This window comes from Neoarius graeffei, chromosome 16 (assembly GCF_027579695.1).
Source record: "Neoarius graeffei isolate fNeoGra1 chromosome 16, fNeoGra1.pri, whole genome shotgun sequence".
NCBI lineage: Eukaryota > Metazoa > Chordata > Actinopteri > Siluriformes > Ariidae > Neoarius > Neoarius graeffei.
The window spans coordinates 19953533-19973733 of record NC_083584.1 but is presented as its reverse complement, the minus strand read 5'-3'; the positions used below and the strand labels follow the sequence as shown (position 1 = coordinate 19973733).

Sequence of the window (20201 nt, the reverse complement as noted above, 5' to 3'; positions counted from 1 at the left end):
CCCACAGAAGATAGCCTACTCCCCCTGCCAGCCTCATGGAACGCAGTGTTTAAGGCTCCGTATGTGTTTTACTTCCATTTACGAGGGAAAGGAACATACTCCCTCCCGACAGTCAATGCGTTATTCACTTGTAAAACACATTTGCAAATTGGTAGAATGAGTTAATCATCACATGCAAGATTTGCAATTAATCAAATGAATTGCATATTATTATTATTATTATTATTATTATTATTATTATTATTAATGAATTACTACAGTTCTGAACTTTAAATTTTAAAAGTCTGGACTTTGGAGAGATGATGGATACTCTTTTGATGGAACACAATGGAGCAAAAGGGGCGGCACAGTGGTGTAGTGGTTAGTGCTGTCGCCTCACAGCAAGAAGGTCCTGGGTTCGAGCCCCGGGGCCGGCGAGGGCCTTTCTGTGTGGAGTTTGCATGTTTTCCCCGTGTCCACGGGGGTTTCCTCCGGGTGCTCCGGTTTCCCCCACAGTCCAAAGACATGCAGGTTAGGTTAACTGGTGACTCTAAATTGACCGTAGGTGTGAATGTGAGTGTGAATGGTTGTCTGTGTCTATGTGTCAGCCCTGTGATGACCTGGCGACTTGTCCAGGGTGTACCCCGCCTTTCGCCCGTAGTCAGCTGGGATAGGCTCCAGCTTGCCTGCGACCCTGTAGAACAGGATAAAGCGGCTAGAGATAATGAGATGAGATGAGTCTGGACTTTGGAGAGATGATGGATACTCTTTTGATGGAACACAATGGAGCAAAATATTGTGGCCCTCTAATGTTGACCTGAAGTTGGCACCACTGGAGGTTGGTATTGGGTTTACGTCCCCACCAGTGTTAATACCAAACCTACGCCCTTGCTTGATTCTCACTTGTGTTGGCTCTTATCTCTCAGGTAAATCATTTACAAAGATCATCAGAAACCCCTTTAAAGACCTGGATCTTAGTTAAACAAGACGGAGAAGTGATCACGGCGCATTGTAACTGTACGGCTGGGTAAGAAATTTGTCACGACCTTCATGCATATGGACTTTGTTAGGAGGAAACAAAGAAACAGCTGGGGACTTTAGCGCTTCGTGACTAAAAAAGTACCGTAAAATACGACACAGCAAGAAAAGTACTTGGAAAACACTAAGGCCATAGCTGAGAGGGAAATACAAACCTTTCACCAAGTGATCACTGCAAACTTGAGCATGCTTCAACTCAGCTCCCTTCCATTTCACTGAGAGGTTCAAAAGCCACCTTTCTCGACATCTTTTTGTGAAATCCTGTGTTCGTTCACCCTTTTTTATTAGTTCACGGGGAACCCTGAAGAAACTTTTATCAGTTTCAGGGTTTGATTGATTCGAACAACCTAAAACAATGCAAGCGTAAGGCATTTTTCATGCGAGCAATGCACCTTCTCCATACAAACGCTTTGTCAACTGAGCTTTGGTAGACCACCAGCTAAAGTTCTGAAGAACTAATGAGGTGGATGTGACATCACATGAAACCCAGCTGCTCGAGTTTTCAGTGATCACTTGGTGAAAGGTTTGTATTTCCCTCTCAGCTATGGCCTTAGTGTTTTCCAAGTACTTTTCTTGCTATGTGTCGTTATTTTACTGTATTTTATTTAGTCACGAAGCACTAAAGTCCCCAGCTGTTTCTTTGTTTACTCCTCACAAAGTCCATATGCATGAAGGTCGCGACAAAATTCTTCCCCAGCCGTACAGTTACAATGCGCCGTGATTACTTCTCCGTCTTGTTTAACTAAGATCCAGGTCTTTAAAGGGGTTCCTGATGATCTTTGTGAATGATTTACCTGAGAGATAAGAGCCAACACAAGTGAGAATCAAGCCAACTGGTGTTTGTTTCCATTTCAACTTGCAGTGCTTCGTTGTAAAGACACGAACGAAAAGCTTAAAAAAGAAAAACATACTTACATGGGCAAAACCAATACAGGATTCATTCGGCAGCGACTTGATACCGAGGTCCTTTACCCAGCCACATAGAAAAAGTTGTAATCCTGCATACTCTTCCACGCTTTCATCTGTTTTGCGGTGTAGAAGGACGTCTGCAACACCAGATAGTTTGAGATGTCGGGGAACTCGACTGAAGGGTAGTTTTCGAGACCATATGACAAATCCTTCTTTCCCAGACTGTAGGGGTCGATTCCATTGCACACAGCAATCTTCTGAATATATCTAAAGCGAGCAGTGGCTTCTAGATTACGAGCGTACTCTGATAAGTTATCGCTAGTTGTTTGCACTACGGCAGCCGTTTAGACCACCAGCTATTTCGCTTTCGGTAAAACCACTAAGAAAAGTCACATGACTGAAACCCAGCAATGCAGTAAAAGATAGGAAGATATTTTTGTGATTTCTAGGTAAAGAAACTTTATTTTAAGAGCATGCTTAAATTTAGTTCTCACAAAAGCAGAACTATAATTACATAACAATCCAAATTTGTTATAGGGGAGATTGTGTGAAATTCTGTGCAGGTAGTGTCACATTCGTATTCTTCGTGAGCAACCACATGACACAATAGCGTGACGTATTCATCCACCGCCATGTTGGAATGATATACAAATCCAAAATGCCGTCTCATGCGAACAATAACTGTGACGTATCTCCAACTTTCTAAAAATATTATGATTCTCTGGAGCCCTCTGGGGTGGCACGGTGGTGTAGTGGTTAGCGCTGTCGCCTCACAGCAAGAAGGTCCTGGGTTTGAGCCCAGCGGCTGACAGTGGCCTTTCTGTATGGAGTTTGCATGTTCTCCCCGTGTCCGCGTGGGTTTCCTCCGGGTGCTCCGGTTTCCCCCACAGTCCAAAGACATGCAGGTTAGGTTAACTGGTGACTCTAAATTGACCGTAGGTGTGAATGTGAGTGTGAATGGTTGTCTGTGTCTGTGTGTCAGCCCTGTGATGACCTGGCGACTTGTCCAGGGTGTACCCCGCCTTTCGCCCGTAGTCAGCTGGGATAGGCTCCAGCTTGCCTGCAACCCTGTAGAAGGATAAAGCGGCTAGAGATAATGAGATGAGATGAGAAATTAATCTTCATGGAACGCCTTTGTTTAGTAAGTTAAATAAATAAATAAACAAACAAACAAATAAATTAATAAAAATTAACACTTCCAGTATAATATACAAAATTATTTTATTTTTTTAATACATATACACAGAATTTCTTGGGAAAAAAATGTATGTATGTATGGATGGATGGATGTATGTTGTATCCAATAAAATGTTTAATTTATTTTGATACTATTAGATAATAAAGTACAATTATTTTTTAGACAGGCTTTTTATATACAGTGCTGTGCAAAAGTCTTATTCACCCTATTTTTTCACACAAACTCTGATATAGATTTCTGTTTTATGACTTCTACATTATCGAGTCAGTACAAAAACATTTTAGAGTCCAAATGTTCGTTTTCCAGCACAAAAATAAATGTTACGGAAAAAAAGTTTGTATCTGAGCAGCGTATTCCATAAGAGAGCACTTTTCAGATTAAAAAAGAAAACATAATGAAGGCTGCTGGGTTTTGGTGCAAAATGAAGAAGCGAGTGTGACAGTCAAAGTGTCCAGAAGAACTGTGGCTGGTTCTGTAAGATGCTCAGTAAAACCTACAGCTCATTTCCTTATCAAACTGCACTCATTGTACCTGCGATTACTATTTTTTTAAAAGCAAAGGGTCGTCTCACACCAAATATTGACTTTGTTTCGTTAATTATGGGTTACTGCTTACAGTTTATAGTATTTTTTTCTGTTGAAACATTTCATTTCATTATTTTTTGAAGCCATTTTTGGTCTACAGCATTTCTTTTGCACAGTACTGTATAATAATCTTTCTTTCTTTACTTGACAATGGACTTAATGACCTCTCGGAGTTTGCGGTGTCCCACAGCCAGTATGATGGGGGTGAACGCGATGAAGGCACTGTTGGAAAAACGTGCAAGAACCAGCAGGTATTCAGATGAGGGGCCACCGTTGTAGTTAAAATAGTTCACTGAGATGATACTGGTACCCCAGGAAAAGGTGAACAAAAGGATCAAGCCTAGAATGACCTAGAGAGGAGAATAACATTATAAAGGCATAAACATAGGGACAATAGGAATTGAAATAATGTCTGGCCTATTAATGGACAGTTATATAAAATGTAATAAATGTGTGACCTTGGCTGCACGTCTCTCTGCCGGCACTCTGTGTATGATAGGAGCATCGTGACCCCTATTGATCGCCTTGTGTGCATTTCCATATGCATAGAGTATGAGGAGCGAGCCCAGGGTGGTGGCGCTCATGAGGATGATGGGGATGGCCTCATGGATCATCATGGACGTAGTGGCAAATACAAGACCACTGTAAGCGGAAGGAAAATCCCACCAGCAGCCCAGTAATGGACGGGTTGTACTGCTCAGTAACATAATCGTCTGTAGGGGAGCAATGAGAAGGGACTAATGAGTGATCTGTGATTTTTCACATCCTGTTGTCAAATGTTTTATGTCATGTGGACAGTGACAGCTCACATTTGATAAAGTGAATGGAAATGTAGATATTGTGAAACACAGAGATAGAGCATGTTGTTTTTCCTTCCCTTACCTCACTGGCGTTCTTGCCTCCACTTCTGGAATACACAAAAAGAGGGACTGAGGAGAGAAGACTCAGTGTCCAGATGAGACCGAAGCACATTAGTAGGGCTTTGGGAGGACCACGTGCTTGAATTACACTAGAAATGGGAGGGCTTGTCCTTTTCAAAGTGTAAAAATGGAATGCACTGAGAAAAAACGTCGACCAAACATTTGCTGAACGCAGCCAGACCCACACACCCATCAGTAACTGACACCAGTTCTTAGTGGGTAACACCTTCAGCAAGAGATGAAAAGAGAAACATTATAACCAGGTAACTGGTAAGAGATGGAGGCAAGTAGATGTGCTACAAAACTGTCAAAGATATTCTCTTTTCCATTTGTAGTCCTTTGTGGATTGAATATCTATTTGTACAAATCAAATATTTGGCAATGATCCTTGGCAACCAGGATGAAATCAAAATAAAAGGTTTTTTTTCACCCACAGTTTTCAGCAGTAGTAGTAATTGTAACTCATACAGTAGTTTGTGACTGCAAGCTGGTCTAGTAGTTAGCGTGCCCGCTTCTCAACTGGGAAATCGCGAGTTCTACTCATGGTCGGGTCATACCAAAGGCCATCATAAAAATAGTACCTACTGCCATCTGGCAAGGCATGCTGCAATACAGAGTCAAGCTCTCGGGGTTACCAGAAGACTAGGCCCCCACTGTAACCCGAGCTGTATAAAAGGCAGAGGACAGTAGCAGCGGACATTGGCGCCACCCAATGCCCCTTAAGGGCCTGGTTAGTACTGGGATGGGAGACTGCCTGTGAAGACCAGGTCCTGGCACAGGAGGAACTTTGACTTTTGACAGTAGTTTGTAGGAGTTAATCTATTATGATTTGAATATGCTGAAACTACGAGGGTACTCCAAAAAGTTCTTGGCCTCACCCAGAAACAAGGGGTGTAACTCCTATTTTGGGGCATAACTGTATACTTTAAAGCTTTATATCAGGGGTGTCAAACCTGATCCATAAAGGGCCGTGTGGCTGCAGGTTTTCATTCCAGCAAAGCAGCAGCACCCTGATTTGGCTTATTCAATCAACTGACACACCCACCCTTTAATCAAGGGTGGGTGTGGCTGCAAGTATTTGACTGTGTGAAGACAGTTCAGTTGATTGAATGAGCCAAGTCAGGTGTGCTGCTGCATGGCTGGAATGAAAACCTGCAGCCACAAGGCCCTTTATGGATCAGGTTTGACACCCCTGCTTTATATCATTGTCCACAGGTGGCCTGGTGGTGTAGTGGTTAGCACTGTCACCTCACAGCAAGAAGGTCCTGGGTTCAAGCCCAGTGGCTGACGAGGGCCTTTCTGTGTGAAGTTTGCATGTTCTCCCCATGTCTGCGTGGGTTTCCTCCGGGTGCTCCGGTTTTGTCACTGTCCAGTCCATCCATGCCTGAGTTTGTGGGACTTCCATGCCGGCTCCAGGCCAGATCCGGGACAGGAATTCAGTCCTGCCCTGCTGTAGGCCATTTTCCCGGAAGTGACACTCCCACACCTGCTACCACTCCTCTCCCATCAGCCAGGGCCTTTTTAAGAACTGTTTGGAGCTACTCCAGTTGCCAGACTGTCTCTAGTAGACTTTCCTCGCCTTGCTACAACCCATTGGTATTGTGTCTCTTGATTCCCCCTGCCTGAATTGTTCCTTGTGTTTTTTTTTTTTTTGTCTAGTTTTATGTCCAGTTTTTTGCCCCTGTTTTACCTGCCTGTTCTTTTGGATTGTGTTTTGCTTCCTCTGCCTGGATTTCCCTTGTCCCTGTGTTCATCAGTTTTGGTGAAGATTTTTCTGTCCTGTTTTTGTCCCTGACCGTGCCTACCTGCTCCTCTGTGGTTTTCGACCTCATGGCCCATTCTTTGACCACTGATCTTTGCTTGAGCCCTACTGTACCTCTGCCCTGTACTTCATTAAAGAAGTTTTTCCTCTGTACACTGCCTGTCTTGAGTCTGCTCTTGGGTCCTCACTTCACCTTAGCTCGCCATTTCTGACAGGTTTCCCCCACATTCCAAAGACATGCAGGTTAGGTTAGTTGGTGGCTCTAAATTAACTGTAGGTGTGAGTGTGAATGGTAGTTTGTCTTGATGTGTCAGCCCTGCGATTACCTGGCAACTTGTCCAGGGTGTACCCCGCCTCTCGCCCATAGTCAGCTGGGATGGGCTTGCCTGCGACCCTGCACAGGATAAGTGGCTACAGATAATGGATGGATGGATGGATGGATGGATTACTGTCCACAAAAACTCAAATGAAAGAAGCAATCAAAAAAAAGGAGACGAAAGCTTTGAGCAGGGTGGCACGGCAGTGTAGTGGTTAGCATTGTCATCTCGCAACAAGAAGGTCCTGGGTTCAAGTGCAGTGACCAACAAGGGCCTTTCTGTGTGAAATTTGCATGTTCTCCCTGTGTCTGCGTGGGTTTCCTCCGGGTGCTCCAGTTTCCCCCCACAATCCAAAGGCATGCAGGTTAGACTAATTGGTGGTTCTAAATTGGCCGTAGGTGTGAATAGTTGTTTGTCTCTGTGTCAGATGATCTGGCAACTTGTCCAGGGTGTACCCCACCTCTTGCCCGTAGTCAGCTGGGATAGGCTCCAGTTTGCTCATGAAGCTGCACAGGACAAGTGGTTACAGATAATGGATGGAAGCTTTGAGCTGGCATGCTGTTGCTCTAGGACAATGCGCCTATCCACACAGCATAGGTGGCAGAAGCAGCCAAATGTGGCTTTGAACTTTTGCCCCATGCACCTTACTCACCCAATCTGCCACTGTCTGACTTCTGTTTCCCAAACTGAAATCTCACTTGTGTGGTTGCCATTTTCAGAGTGATGATGAAGTCATCCATGCTGTTGAGGAATATCTGGAGGCTCAAGATGTGGCCACCTTCCATGAAGGGATAGTGAAGCTTGAACATTGGTGGACCAAATGCATTGAAGTTAAAAGAGACTGTTGAAAAATAATGCAAGAACAATCTTTCTCCTGTGTTGTTTTCTGGGTGAGGCTGAGAACTTTTTGAAGCATCCTTGTACATAGGTTTTAATCAAATATGTTTCTATACAGTCTTGCTAAGGTGTTGTCAATTTTGGCATTGAAACAGAGGAAAAGTGAAAACCTGTAAACTTTCTTACATAGTTATATTCAATATTCTTTCTCTTACTCTGTGTGGTTGCAGCAGCAAGTGATGCAAACAGCATAGATAGATTCCTCTAGGGAGAAAAATGGTAAGCTCCTTTGCTGCATGGTTGCATCAAGGAAAGAAATTGGCAGAACATTTGGATACTAAACAACCTAGAAAGTGATAGAAACTCCTGGTGTCACATATTGAATATCAGCATCAGCAAGTCCAGGTGTGAAAACTGAGAATGCTGCACCTTGGACCATTTTAGAAAGTTTAGTACGTGTCAGACAGAATGTAAAGTCATCTGTCAGTACTACTCAAGTCAAGTTTATTTGTATCGCGCTTTTAACAATAGACATTGTCGCAAAGCAGCTTTACAGAAATGTAAAGACTTTAAACATGAGCTAATTTTATACCTAATCTATCCCCAATGAGCAAGCCTGTGGTGACGGTGGCAAGGAAAAACTCCCTCAGACGACATGAGGAAGAAACCTCGAGAGGAACCAGACTCAAAAGGGAACCCATCCTCATAAAAGCATAAAAATGATTTGAAATGCTCACAGGATCACCCCAGACAATTAGGTAGTGGGAGTATTTCATAAACTGTGATGTCAAATGTCTCATGACTGAAATTATGAGTTGTGTTGTCTGGAGTCATCGACATCACTACCGAACCTGATCCGGGCTTGAGACGAACCATGTTTCTAGTTACTAGTGACAAGGGCATCTGTCTGCAAAGATGGAACTTATAATGACACCTGTGTTCAAGCAAGGATTTTAATTTATTTGATTTGTCACAGGCAGCACAGTGGTGTAGTGGTTAGCACTGTCTCCTCATAGCAAGAAAGTTCTGGGTTCAAGCCCAGTGGCCAACATGGGCCTCTCTGTGTGGAGTCTGCATGTTCTCCCTGTGTCTGTGTGGGTTTCCTCCAGTTTCCCCCACAGTTCAAAGACATGCAGGTTAGGCTAATCGGTGGCTCTAAATTGACCGTAGGTGTGAGTGTGAATGGTTGTTTGTCTCTATGTGCCGGCCCTGTGATGACCTGGCAACTTGTCCAGGGTGTACCCCGACTCTCACCCATAGTCAGCTGGGATAGGCTCCAGCTTGCCTGCGACCCTGCACAGGATAAGCAGTTACAGATGACAGATGGCTGGATTTGTCACAGAGATCACTTCATGACGGGAAGAAAACAGAAGAATACCTGAATTGATTTTCAACCCCTTTGGCATAGATTTTTACACCGGATGCCCTTCCTGATGCAACTCTCCCCGATCTTTCACAACCCCCATGGCCGAGTATTTTTGCATATCTTTGAACCGGAAACCGGAACACCTGGAGGAAACCCACACAGAAACGGGAAGAACATGCAAACTCCACACAGAAAGGCCCCGTCAGTTGGGGGGTTTGAACCTGGAACCTTCTTGCTGTGAGGTAACCACTGTACCACCATGCCGCCCAAACAGGAGGATAGGAGTAGCGTGTGTGGGGGAAAAAAAACTGAGAATAAATGAAAAAGGGAAAAACAAGTTTTAACACCAGCATATCTATGTCCTTGAAATGAAAGGCATATGGCTAGCACTGCAACATTTTCAGAAACCTCCTTACACCTTCTAGTGTGGTCTGACTATTTACGGTATCTTGCAAATGTATGCATCCCCCTTGGTGTTTGTCCTGATTTGCCGCTTTACAAGCTGGAATTAAAATGGATTTTTGGGGGGTTAGTACCATTTGATTTACACAACATGCCTACAACTTTAAAGGTGAAAGTTGTTTTTTTTATTGTGACACAAACAATAATTAACATGAAAAAAACAGAAATCTGGAGTGTGCATAGGTATCCCCCCGAAGTAAATACTTTTGTAGAGCCACCTTTTGCTACAATTACAGCTGCAAGTCTCTTGGGGTATGTCTCTATTAGCTGAGCACATCTAACTACTGGGATTTTTGCCCATTCCTCAAGGCAAAACTGCTCCAACTCCTTCAAGTTAGATGGGTTGTGTTGGTGTACAGCAATCTTCAAGTTATGCCACAGATTCTCAATTGGATTGAGGTCTGGGCTTTGATTAGGCCATTCCAAGACATTTAAATGTTTTTCTTTAAACCACTCCAGTGTAGCTTTAGCAGTATATTTAGGGTCATTGTCCTGCTGGAACGTGAACCTTCATCCCAGTCTCAAACCTCACGCTGACTCAAACATGTTTTACTCCAGAATTGCCCTGTATTTAGTGCCATCCATCTTTACTTCAGTTCTGGCCAGCTTTCCTGTCCCTGCAGATATAAAAATATCCCCACAGCATGATGCTGCCACCACCATGCTTCACTGTAAGAATGGTGTTCTCAGGGTGTTGGGTTTGTACCACCCATGGCATTTCCCATGATGGCCAAAAAGATCAATTTTAGTCTCATTTGACCAGAGAATCTTCTTCCATGTGTTTGGGGAGTCTGCCACATGCTGTTGGCCAAACTCCAAATGTGTTTTCTTAAGCAATTACTTTTTCCTGGCCACTCTTCCATAAAGCCCCGCTCTGTGGAGTGTACGGGTTAAAGTGGTCCTATGGACAGATACTCCCATCTCTGCTGTGGATCTTTGCAGCTCCTTCAGTGTTATCTTTTGTGTCTTTGCTGCATCTCTGATTAATGCCCTCCTTGCCTGGTCTGTGAGTTTTGGTGGGCGGGGCCTTCTCTTGTCAGGTTTGTAGTGGTGACATATTCTTTCCATTTTGCTATAATGGATTTAATGGTGCTCTGTGGGATATTCAAAGTTTGGGATATTTTTTATAGCCCAACCCTGATCAATACTTCTCACAAATTTGTCTCTGACCTGTTTGGAGGCTCCTTGGTTTTCATGTTGTTTGCTTGGTAGTGTTGCAGAGTCAGTGTCCTTCCAGAACAGGTTGATTTATACGGACATCATGTGACAGATCATGTGACATTTTGATTGCACACAGGTGGATCATAATCAACTAATTATGTGACCTTATGAAGTGAATTGGTTGGACCAGCTCTTATTTAGGGGTTTCAAACGAAAGGGGGTGAATATCTATGCACACTCCAGATTTCTGTTTTTTCATCTTAATTCTTGTTTGTGTCACAATAAAACAATAATTTGCACCTTTAAAGTGGTCGGCGTGTTGTGTAAATCAAATGGTGCTAATCTTCCAAAAATCCATTTTAATTCCAGCTTGTAATGCGACAAAACAGGACAAACACAAAGGGGGATGAATACTTTTGCAAGACACTGTAATACAATAGTGGACACTTTGTCTCACCATCTGTCCTGAGCCTGGGAATTAACAAAATTTCATGCCAGTGGAAGTTGATCTGATTGCGAAAAGACATTCAGTTCAATGCCAAGTTTGGTTCATGGACAGGGCAGAGACAAATGTTTTGGGCCAGTTGGTGCACAATTGTTCAAATCTAACTTTGTATGATTTTGTGCTGCTGTGGTTTCTATAAATGAGGTTGGCTTGGCTTCAATAATCTATGTGTCGATTGCACTATTCTGGCAGAACAGGACCTGGTGCTATACAGTTTGCCTAACTTGTCATTTGAACCAGCTGAAGGTGGAAGTGTTTTTCTCTTAAGCCTGCTTTTTTGCTAACCATCACTCCAGTTTGTAATGTTACGTCCATAAAATTCAGATCCAGTTACGAAAAAATTCTTCTTTACAAAGGCCTGGACAAGCAACTAACATGATCGAATGGTGACAGCCAAACTCTAAGTGGAAAAAAAGTCGGGAAAAATATTTTCCCACATATGTGCACTGTTATAAATGATAACTAATCAATTATATCCTTTCAACAATTTGTAGCATCTGTGCTGATTTTTCTCGAGTTTATCTGTTCTTCTCAAAACCTGCTGGTTATCTTTCAAATCCACTTAAAATACTAGCCAGCATCCCAGCCTGTTCTCCAAAGTTTTGCAACACTGTTGTAGTGTATATGTAGAGTGAACATCATAAAAAAACTCCTTTCTTTGTCTGTTAATTTGATCTTAACCGTGTGATGCTTTGAGGAAACTGCATCCCTCTTCCTCCTCCTGTCTAAGCCCCAACACACTTACACACACATACACATGCATGTACCTCGAGTCCAAAGTCTGAGGTGACCAGCAGGGTGTTCCTCATCACCGACACCAGCAGGTTAGATAAGGCCATGTTGACCAGGATCATGTCAGAGCTGCGTCCTCCTCCAGGCTCCTGAATAATACTGTTCCCTACCACCAAGATCACCATGGCGTTTCCCAAAATGCCAAGAAGCACCAGGATTAAGTATAAAAACATCAGAACACCTGCCAACTGAATTGCTGCTGCCTTTCTAATAAACGTAACAGTTTTATTGGCTATCATCATGAATGATAAAACTGGTCCTCCCTGTACTACTACCAGTACCCTTGAAATCAATGTTCTACCAAATGGTCCTTATCTCAGATGCTTCCTTTTTCTCATTGACTACATTTGATCCCACCTCTTCAGGGCCAATATGTCCAATCCCAACTGGAGTTGTGTCTTTAGCTCTTTGGATCAGATGGAGGATACCAAACTCAACAAATTCAGAATCAGCTCCCCTAGGTTCTCCGTCATGCAAGGTCAATTAAGATACTGCCTATGGAAGAGATTTTACCAAAAATAGTGAAACCTTTTGGCCTAATAGCTGATCACACATCTTTTGTAACAGGGGATTAATTAATTTGACTAATTGAAACACAGGCTGTTAACAACTAATTAATCAACAAGCTCTGCTGTTCATATCGTCAGTGAGGGAGTGTTTCTGATGGCCACCTGAGGCTTGATTTTATGCCACCACTGGAATAAACGTTGCTGTTTGATTGATTGCTGGCTTGAATAAGTTAGAAAGATATATTAGCTTTCTGCTAGTGAAGTAAGTATACACATTTCTATACATGTTTTGGTTCAACATCACTGTGAGGAATAACAGTTTTACTAATTCATAGCAATTCAAAAGAATGAACAGTGTTACTGGCAAAAAGTTATAACGGTTGTTATCGAGGTTAGTGAGAACACATTATTTATCTTCAGAAAGCGCACTATCCTGAAGCTAATCCTGGTAACACTGAGGGCTCTGTATGAAGGTGATGTGGATGTGTTGGGATTTCCAGAAGACATCATTGTTTTTTAAAATGATTTGCTGAGCACGTATTAATGGAGAAAATGGGAATTAATTAACTTTGATTCAAACCTTTGTTAGCAGACTAATTAGTTTACAACCTCAGCTACAAATTTTATTTAAGTGGGTGAAAAACTGAAGGCGTTTTTATATTGGTAAAATGTTAAAGACAAGCGAGAACATGGATCACATCCTTTAACTGAAGGGGGGGGGGGGGACAATCAGGTTTGCTATTTCTGTCTCCTTTTTTGATCCAATTATTAATCTTCTAGTTACAAAAAAAAACTATAGCAAAATTTTATTGTTTGCTAGCTCTCTCCTTAATTATAACATAAATGACACTTTTATTTGGTTGAACAATGTATGCTTTGTTGTTATTATTTATTTATTTTAGTGTAACAGATTTCTTTTAAATACACATGCATTGACACTATCATAATCGTGGTTTCTTAACGTGCACAACACTAATAGAGCTTGTGTGTATAGTTTGTCTATAGTTATTCAAATTGATAACAATTGAATAAAACTATTTCTAGTGACATCTGAACAATATTAGCTAGCTTGCAGATTAACATTAGAACTGTACACTATGCTATACAACTATCAGAAACAGTTGCTGTAAGTACCAGAGATATATAATAAGTACAAAATACGGTATGAGTTTTGACAACTTTACCTCTGTCTCTTACAAAGCAGTGAAAATGGAGACTCCTTCCATCTTCTGACCAATCAGAAGTAAGTACTATGATCTGCACATTTATTACATTTTTTAAAAATCAAAATTACAGGGGTAAGAATAATTCTTGCGTATATAAAATGTATTTCTTTGAGTAATTCTTGCAAATAAGATGCATTCAACTTTATTCAACACCTCAGCTCGTCATCAAGTTTTTTTCTGATGAAAAACAAGAAAGTGTAGTTAAGCTTGCTATAGGCGAATCGGTTTGTAGGTCTGTTAGGAAATCCCATGGTAAGAACAAATCATGGAGAACATCATGTTTATTTAGTCTGACAGGCTGAACCTCTGTACTCAGAGAACGGCACAATTTCTGAATTTGTAGGTATCTGTCCATGCTACTAACAGAGCTTGCAATATGTGTGTGTATATATATCATCTCATCTCATTATCTGTAGCCACTTTATCCTGTTCTACAGGGTCGCAGGCAAGCTGGAGCCTATCCCAGCTGACTACGGGTGAAAGGCGGGGTACACCCTGGACAAGTCGCCAGGTCATCACAGGGCTGACACATAGACACAGACAACCATTCACACTCACATTCACACCTACGGTCAATTTAGAGTCACCAGTTAACCTAACCTGCATGTCTTTGGACTGTGGGGGGAACCGGAGCACCCGGAGGAAACCCACGCGGACACGGGGAGAACATGCAAACTCCGCACAGAAGGGCCCTCGTTGGCCACGGGGCTCGAACCCAGGACCTTCTTGCTGTGAGGCGACAGCGCTAACCACTACACCACCGTGCCGCCATATATATATATATATATATATATATATATATATATATATATATACACACACACACACACACACACACACACTACCGTTCAAAAGTTTGGGGTCACTTTGAAATGTCCTTATTTTTGAAAGAAAAGCACTGTTCTTTTCAATGAAGATCACTTTAAACTAATCAGAAATCCACTCTATACATTGCTAATGTGGTAAATGACTATTCTAGCTGCAAATGTCTGGTTTTTGGTGCAATATCTCCATAGGTGTATAGAGGCCCATTTCCAGCAACTCTCACTCCAGTGTTCTAATGGTACAATGTGTTTGCTCATTGCCTCAGAAGGCTAATGGATGATTAGAAAACCCTTGTACAATCATGTTAGCACAGCTGAAAACAGTTGAGCTCTTTAGAGAAGCTATAAAACTGACCTTCCTTTGAGCAGATTGAGTTTGTGGAGCATCACATTTGTGGGGTCGATTAAATGCTCAAAATGGCCAGAAAAATGTCTTGACTATATTTTCTATTCATTTTACAACTTATGGTGGTAAATAAAAGTGTGACTTTTCATGGAAAACACAAAATTGTCTGGGTGACCCCAAACTTTTGAACAGTAATGTGTGTGTATATATATATATATATATATATATATATATATATATATATATATATATATATATATATATTTTTTTTTTTTTAATTGTTGCAAAACCAGGAAAAGCTCAGTTTAACTAGACTGGAACTATAACTAACAATTTGAACCAATACATCAGTAATGAATCTGGATTTCTAAAGGAGTAACTAGGTGTAGGCAATATGATAAAGATATCATGATTCTCAGAGGCATCTGACACTACATGATGTGTATCACGATACCGTACATAGATTTGCTCTCAAACTGCAAATTCAATAGTGTTGCACAGTATTTGAAAACTGCCACTATCCTCATTTCCTGTTTTCAGCATATATAAAGCATATAGACTACTACTATAAATGTGAAACAGTCCTGGTTGTGTTTTTATAAGCTGTTTTATATATATATATATATATATATATATATATATATATATATATATAATTTATATACAGTTAGGTCCATATATATTTGGACACTGACACAAATTTTGTTTTTTTACCTGTTTACTGAAACATATTCAAGCTATAGTTATATAATGGACATGGACATAAAGTCCAGACTTTCAGCTTTCATTTGAAGGTATCCACATTAAAATTGGATGAAGGGTTTAGGAGTTTCACACTTTGCAAGGTTGACTGTGAGCCTTGCCTCCGCCAAACGAGTGAAAAGTTCCCGCATCCGCTGCATATGAACATCCCAAATATCTGAAAAACACACTACATCATCTAAATACACCGCACAACCTTCCATATCACTGACAACGTGATTCATAAGACGCTGGAATGTTGCTGGAGCATTTCGAAGCCCAAATGGCATAACTGAATAGGAATACAATCCCTTAGGTGTTATAAAGGAAGCAATCTCCTGAGCACGGTCTGACAAAGGTACTTGCCAGTAACCTTTTAACAAATCAAGTTTACTGACAAACTTCGCAGAGCCCACCTGATCTACACAATCTTCCATTCTCGGAAGAGGAAACAGATCAGGTTTGGTGACGGCATTGACTTTGCGAAAGTCTGTACAAAAGCGTAACGTGCCATCTGCCTTTGAAACCAGCAAACAAGGAGACGCCCAACTAGAGGAACTAGGTTCGGCTATACCATTCTCAAGCATATATGCAATTTCACTGTCTAGACATTTCAGTTTCTCTGCATTTGCCCGATAGAACCTTTGTTTTATTGGCTTAGCATCTCCAACCTCAATGTCATGTTCAATCAGATGTGTACGACCAGGTGTATCATAGAACAAACAAGGGAAGCTACGCATCAGATCTATTAGCTCAGCAGAACGGGATGTGGGCAAGTATGCCAGCAACTCTTCAAGATTAGCAAGGACCTCAGAGTTTTTCAAACGGCCAAGCAAGAGCGCCTGATCAGGCGCAATAACTTCATCCTCCTGTTGATCACAATAATTAGTGACCCAGTTAGCAGGTCCAGCTACACAAGCTGCTTGTGGAACACTTACTTTGGAACCACAGGATGACGGACGGGCGTAATAAGGTTTTAATAAGTTAACATGGCAGAGCTGTGTGCTCTTCCTACGCTCCGGGGTAGCGATTAAGTAATTCTGCTCCGTGACCTGTTTCACCACAGAGTACGGCCCTGAAAACTTGGCTTGGAATGGAGACTGAAGTAGGGGGAACAAAGCCAACACCTGATCTCCAGGGACAAACACCCTACGCTCAGTATTTCGGTCATACCATGACTTCATTTTTTGTTGCGCTGTACCCAACTTCTCTTTCGCCAACATACCCACTAAATAAAGACGATGCCTAAACCCGTTCACATATGCAATTAAATTAGTTGAAGGAGTCTCCTCCCGCCAGGCATCTGCCAGGACCGCTAATGGACCCCGCACCGAATGAGCGAACACAAGGTCATTTGGGCTAAACCCTAAGCTTTCTTGCGTCACCTCCCTAGCCGCAAGCATTAGCCAAGGTAAGCCCTCCTCCCAGTCTCGACCCAACTCTGTACAATAAGACCGAAGGAGAGACTTAAGTGTTTGGTGAAATCGCTCCAATGCCCCTTGACTTTGAGCATGGTACGCTGAAGCCTTGTTATGCTGAATACGGAGTTGCTTTAAAACCTGAGCAAATACACGAGATAAGAAGTTCGACCCTTGATCAGATTGAATAATTTTGGGAATACCAAAAATTGAAATAAATTGTGACAGAGCACGAACTACTGATCTGGTTGTAATCGATCGCAGTGGGTAAGCTGCCGGATACCGAGTGCTCTGACACATAACTGTTAACAAGTAGTTCGAACCAAACTTAGAGCGCGGTAGCGGCCCCACACAATCAATTATTAAATGCTCAAACGGCTGACTAATTGCAGGAATGGAATATAATGGTGCCGGCTTTAGACGCTGATTTGGCTTATCGGTTAGTTGACATATGTGACAAGTCTTAATGTAGGCTGAGACGTCCCTTTTCATGCAAGGCCAAAAGAAATGTCTCAACAATCGATTATAAGTCTTCTTAACGCCAGCATGTCCTGATCCATCATGAGCAACTTTCAACACAGACTGACGCAACTTAGTGGGTAAGACAACTTGAAAAACAGGGTCCCCAACAAACAAATCTGTGTGCCAAGTCCATTTTCTCACCAATAGTGAATCTTGAAGAAAATATCCACAAACACTGTCCCGCATTTCACTTTCAGGTTGGACCAACTCATACAACCCAGCCAGCGAAGAGTCAGCTTGCTGCTCAGCAACCAACTCACTACGAGACACAGACACAGGGAAATAAGACAAAGGCAGTGAAAATTTCTCCAACAACTTGCTCTCACCAGACTGAAGTGTCGGCTCAGACTCTGCCCGCATCATAGCACGCGTTACCGCACAAGCAGGAAAAGTCTCAGGAAAATTTTGTGCACACTCATCGAGTCCAGCTCTCAGCTGTGGCACAGGATCTACCACCAAAGCAGGAGAAACATCAGACCACAGTTGAGCACCTACCAAGCCATTGCCAAGAATCACAGAGATCTCTTCAATTGGCAATGCAGGACAAACAGCAAGTGCAGCCTCACCCTGAAACAAGTCACAATCAAGCATTACTTTGTGTAGTGGCACATGCATAACATTTAAACTCATTCCCTGAACTGGCACTAAACTGCCCAGTTCAGAATTTTCAGACAGAGGCAACACGTCAGCTTTAATAAAAGAGTCAAATGCCCCTGTGTCTCTCAAGATTTTAACAGGCACTTTTACATCACTGCCAACCATAGACACAAACCCCGTTCTAATGAATGGCAGATAAGAATCAAGTGCATTGACAGAGTGTATTAGCTGTGGCTCGCCATCAACCATATGGCTATCAACAGCAACAGGTTTATTAGAACATCCAGGTGCAGCCAGGCCTGCACCCTTAGGGTGCGAACCTGGAGGTGGCTTAGTATTACCAGACTTGAGCATGTAACAATCAGCTTTCCAGTGGCCACGTTTATGACAAAAATTACAAATCTTATATGCATTACCAGAACCACTAGGCCCACTAGTAGGCAGAGGAAATCTGTTTGAACGATTAAATAATTCAGCAGGTGTACTACCAGTACTGGCCTGAAAACGACGATCAGATGGAATGTTTTGATGGATTAACACATAATCATCAGCTAAAGCAGCTGCTTCAGCTGCAGTACGAGCCTTGTGTTCACATACATAAGTGGCAACATGATGAGGAACAGAATTTTTAAACTGTTCTAACACAATTAGGTCACATAGACCATCAAAATCGGACACTTCGACAGAAGAACACCAGCGGTTAAAATAAGTTGTTAAATCCCGTGCAAACTCTAAATGGCTCTGTCTTGGCCCCCTTTTCCACAATCTAAATTTTTGCCTATAATGCTCTGGAACACGCTCATACGCTTTTAGTACAGCTAATTTTACCTTATCATAGTCTTGACTATCACCAGGTGACAAGGCTGAAAACGCCTCTTGCGCCTTACCAGTAATCACACACTGAAGCAATAATGCGCGAGCGGAATTGGGCCAGCTTTGCGCATCAGCTAAACGTTCAAACAAAATAAAAAATGTATCAGGATCGCTCTCGGAGAATTTAGGCACTAAACGCAAATTACCCCGCACGTCAAAACCCAGTGTATCAGATTGATCGACGCTAGAATGTAAGCCAGAGTTTAACCTAGGCGCAGGTGTAATTTTGCCCTCCCTGATAACTTGGAGCTTATGTTCTAAATCTAAACGCGTCTGTTCAGTCTCCTGACGCAACTTTTCAACTGCTAGATCTTTCTGGAACTCCGCCTCAATCTTATACTTCTCATGCTGAATTTGTAACAGTAACAACTCTTTCCGCTGATCAAAACTCAAGCCTTCCATTGATATAGCCAACAGAGACGTAATTGAAACTGGTTCCCGCTCAATTAGCACACCTGTAGCGACTAAGTTACTCTTCACAATTGCCTTAACCTTATCCTTCGCAAATTGACCATTTACCTCTAGCTGATAATGCTCTGCTAACTTAAGCAGCTGATCCTTCGTACACTGGTCTAATATCTCCTCCGACGGAGAAGCAATAAAATCTTTAACTTCCACCGTCGGCATTATACCGCAGTGTGCAACGTTGAACAAAACAAACAAAATTAAGTGTCTGACTCCATACACAAGACCCCCAAACTGAAGGCCAAACAAAAACAATGCCTGTCCCGCTACCTACAAAGCCCCACAACCTACTTAAGCTGCGGCCTAGCTCTTCATGTAGCTACTGGCGGTGGGTAATTAAGTGCCAAAGCCCAGTAGGGAGAAAAAGCAACCAGAAACTGGCGACTGCTCTCACACTATGGAAACACTCCCGAGACAATTGCTCTAACCGCTTTCACTACAACACTACAGAACCCCCCCGACGAAGTCCAAAGGGACAACGCCGCTCCACCTAACAAGGGACATTCATCGCTCATTTAACTCGAACCAGTGCAACAAGTCAAACACTTACCCTATTAAGCGTTGCGCACCGAGGCAGAGCTTCCAAAGTTTACCTCAAACAAAACTGCGCCTCCTCAAACAATAGAGACTTCCCGTTTCATTAGCTGTACACCTGTAACCTGAGCTAAACATAAGGGAATACCCACTACGAAGTGACGTACCTAATGACGACATGCCATTCACAAAATTAACCCGCAACGCTTGCAGACCAAAAAAACTGCATCAAACAATTTAAGAAAAAACAAACGGGTTCTAAATTTGACGAGCCCCCATTTGTCACGGCTTGGCTCAAACCATGACAAAGAGGAGG

The 20201-nt window shown here is 42.3% G+C and overlaps 1 protein-coding gene across 1 annotated transcript; it reads right to left on the bottom strand.

Moving 5' to 3' along the window:
* Positions 1-3848: 3848 nt before the first annotated feature.
* LOC132899966 (olfactory receptor class A-like protein 4) lies at positions 3849-12072 on the bottom strand. Its single transcript, XM_060942003.1, has 4 exons — positions 11806-12072; positions 4591-4854; positions 4167-4421; positions 3849-4058 (listed from the first exon to the last, which is right to left on the bottom strand). Exons 1-4 carry the CDS (start codon positions 12070-12072, stop codon positions 3849-3851), a joined length of 996 nt encoding a protein of 331 aa, XP_060797986.1.
* Positions 12073-20201: the final 8129 nt, after the last annotated feature.

What these genes read in the sequence shown, in the direction of transcription:
- LOC132899966 (XM_060942003.1), bottom strand. Translation starts at nt 12,072, where the DNA reads ATGATGATAGCCAATAAAACTGTTACGTTTATTAGAAAGGCAGCAGCA. An exon ending in GAGGCAAGAACGCCAGTGAG is followed by an intron (nt 4,422 to 4,590) that starts GTAAGGGAAGGA and finishes GCTCCCCTACAG; the next exon opens with ACGATTATGTTACTGAGCAG. An exon ending in CAGAGAGACGTGCAGCCAAG is followed by an intron (nt 4,059 to 4,166) that starts GTCACACATTTA and finishes TCTCCTCTCTAG; the next exon opens with GTCATTCTAGGCTTGATCCT.